Genomic DNA, 831 nt, shown 5'->3' with positions numbered 1-831 from the left:
GTTGGGGCACAGCGCTATGGCTGGTCCAGTGACAGATTTAACAGGGAGGGAGCTGGGCTCCTTCCCTGCAGTAAAGGGCATCTCCCAGAGAAGCTGCTGCAGCAGCACTGCCATGGCTGCGGGGCAAGCTCTGCCTCTGCAGCAGGACAAGCTCTGCCTCTGCAGCAGGACATGGTCACGACAAAGTGTGGCTTCCCCCTTCCCAAAGAACGGCTGGAACAATCCCTCTGCCCCGGCTGCAATGGGCAAAGCACTTCCTTAGCGCTTCCTTGGCCCTTCCAGAGCAGTGCATGGCCAAGACAGGGCTGAGCGCGCTTCGCTTCCTACCTTGACCTCCTCGACGTTGGGGTTCCAGTCCCCCATCTGCTCCATGTTGTCCACCAGCTCGCTGTACACCGCGTCCAGGGGCTGGGCCACCACCACCTCGAGCCGGAACACCTTGCCCACGTCCGGCAGCACCTTGCTCAGCACTTTGTCCCCGTTATCCTGGGGAGGGGAGAAGGCAGTGTTAGTACCACAGATACTTACAGGAGAACGGGGATGGGTCAGGCTGCTGCGAAGCAGAGCACCTACCACCACCGTCTCTGTCTTCCAGCCCTCCTGGTTCCCCAGGATGCTGAGCGATTTCTGGAGGGCCTCCTCGCCTTGCTTGATGTAGGACATTTCCATCTCACTGAAGGGCTTCTCCTCCAGCCTCGAGCCTGCACCGGGCCAGACCAAAGCAGGAGGGAGGTGAGACTGCTGCCCATCCTAACACCAGATAACGTTCATCGACACCCGTCCCACCTCTCCGACCCGGGGCTGGGGCAATCACCTCCACTTCCTTCACTG

At 60.5% G+C, this 831-nt stretch overlaps 1 protein-coding gene across 1 annotated transcript in view; it reads right to left on the bottom strand.

The window, feature by feature from the left end:
• The window catches only part of STAR (steroidogenic acute regulatory protein), a 2,774-nt gene that overhangs the window by 907 nt on the left and 1,036 nt on the right, over positions 1-831 (bottom strand). The window contains exons 3-4 of the mRNA XM_010141236.1: positions 574-701; positions 328-486 (exon numbers count right to left, since the gene is read on the bottom strand). Of these exons, the coding sequence (XP_010139538.1) occupies positions 328-486; positions 574-701 (287 nt within the window). The remainder of the gene's footprint in view (positions 1-327; positions 487-573; positions 702-831) is intronic.

The sequence above is a fragment of the Buceros rhinoceros genome, unplaced genomic scaffold (assembly GCF_000710305.1).
Source record: "Buceros rhinoceros silvestris isolate BGI_N320 unplaced genomic scaffold, ASM71030v1 scaffold30488, whole genome shotgun sequence".
Lineage (NCBI taxonomy): Eukaryota > Metazoa > Chordata > Aves > Bucerotiformes > Bucerotidae > Buceros > Buceros rhinoceros.
Note: the sequence above shows the minus strand (reverse complement) of the source record. Positions and strands in the feature narration are given on the sequence as shown.